General features: G+C 54.6%; 1 protein-coding gene across 1 annotated transcript; it reads left to right on the top strand.

Annotated features, from left to right (window-relative positions):
* Nucleotides 1-168: 168 nt before the first annotated feature.
* Tco025E_10303 (uncharacterized protein) lies at nucleotides 169-906 on the top strand (the record flags this gene model as incomplete). The annotated part of the gene is made up of 1 exon (XM_029377081.1): nucleotides 169-906. A coding segment is annotated over one exon (738 nt), but the record flags the coding sequence as incomplete, so codon positions are not given.

Below are 906 nucleotides of genomic sequence, written 5' to 3' on the forward strand. Positions count from 1 at the left end.
GGAGTGCCTTATCTTGGAGCATATGCTGGTAGAGGAATGTGGACGCAGGAAGGCCAGGCTGAAGTAGGAATGCCTTATCTTGGAGCATATGCTGGTAGAGGAATGAGAATGCAGGAAGGCCAGGCTGAAGGAGGAATGCCTTATCTTGGAGCATATGCTGGTGGAGGAATGAGAATGCAGGAAGGCCAGGCTGAAGGAGGAATGCCTTATCTTGGAGCATATGCTGGTGGAGGAATGTGGGCGCAGGAAGCCCAGGCTGAAGGAGTAAAGCCAGACAAAGAATGCCATGCTGGGGAACTAATGAGAATGCAGGAAGTTTCTCCTGGGAATGAAGTGCAGCAACATAAAGAGCATACGGGGGTAGGAATGCCGAGAGAGGGAAATCTTGATAAGGCTGAAGTGCAGCACCAGGCAAGCTCCGGTGGGGGAGGACTGCAGCGGCGGGCAACCATTGTTGCAGGAGCTCAGCGGGGCGCAGGCTCTGTTGTAAGAAGAGTGAGACGCCAGGCAAGCTTCGGTGAAGGGAAAATGCAGCGGCCGGCAACCTCCGATGCAGGGGCGCGGCGCCAGGAGAGCTCTGTTGGAGAGGTAATCACTAATCAGGCAAGCTCCGGTGGAGGGAAAATGCAGCGGCAGAGAAGTCTCGTTGGGGGAAGAGTGCGGCAGGAAGGTTTTGCCGAAGAAACAATGCAGCGGGAGGGAGGCTCTGGAGAATGGATGCCCAATCAGGAATGTGCTGATGAAGGGGTAGTGCAGCCACAGCCAAGCTTTGGTGGAGGGGGAGTGCAGGGAAGTCTTGGTGATATAGTGGAATCCCACGGAAACACTACAGACGGGGAGGAAACGGGTGGAGAAAATAGATCTGGCCGCAAAATTGGGCGCCATGTAAGTTTTACTGGCACGTTT

Source organism: Trypanosoma conorhini, assembly GCF_003719485.1.
Source record: "Trypanosoma conorhini strain 025E chromosome Unknown Tco_14.4_contig_01612, whole genome shotgun sequence".
NCBI lineage: Eukaryota > Euglenozoa > Kinetoplastea > Trypanosomatida > Trypanosomatidae > Trypanosoma > Trypanosoma conorhini.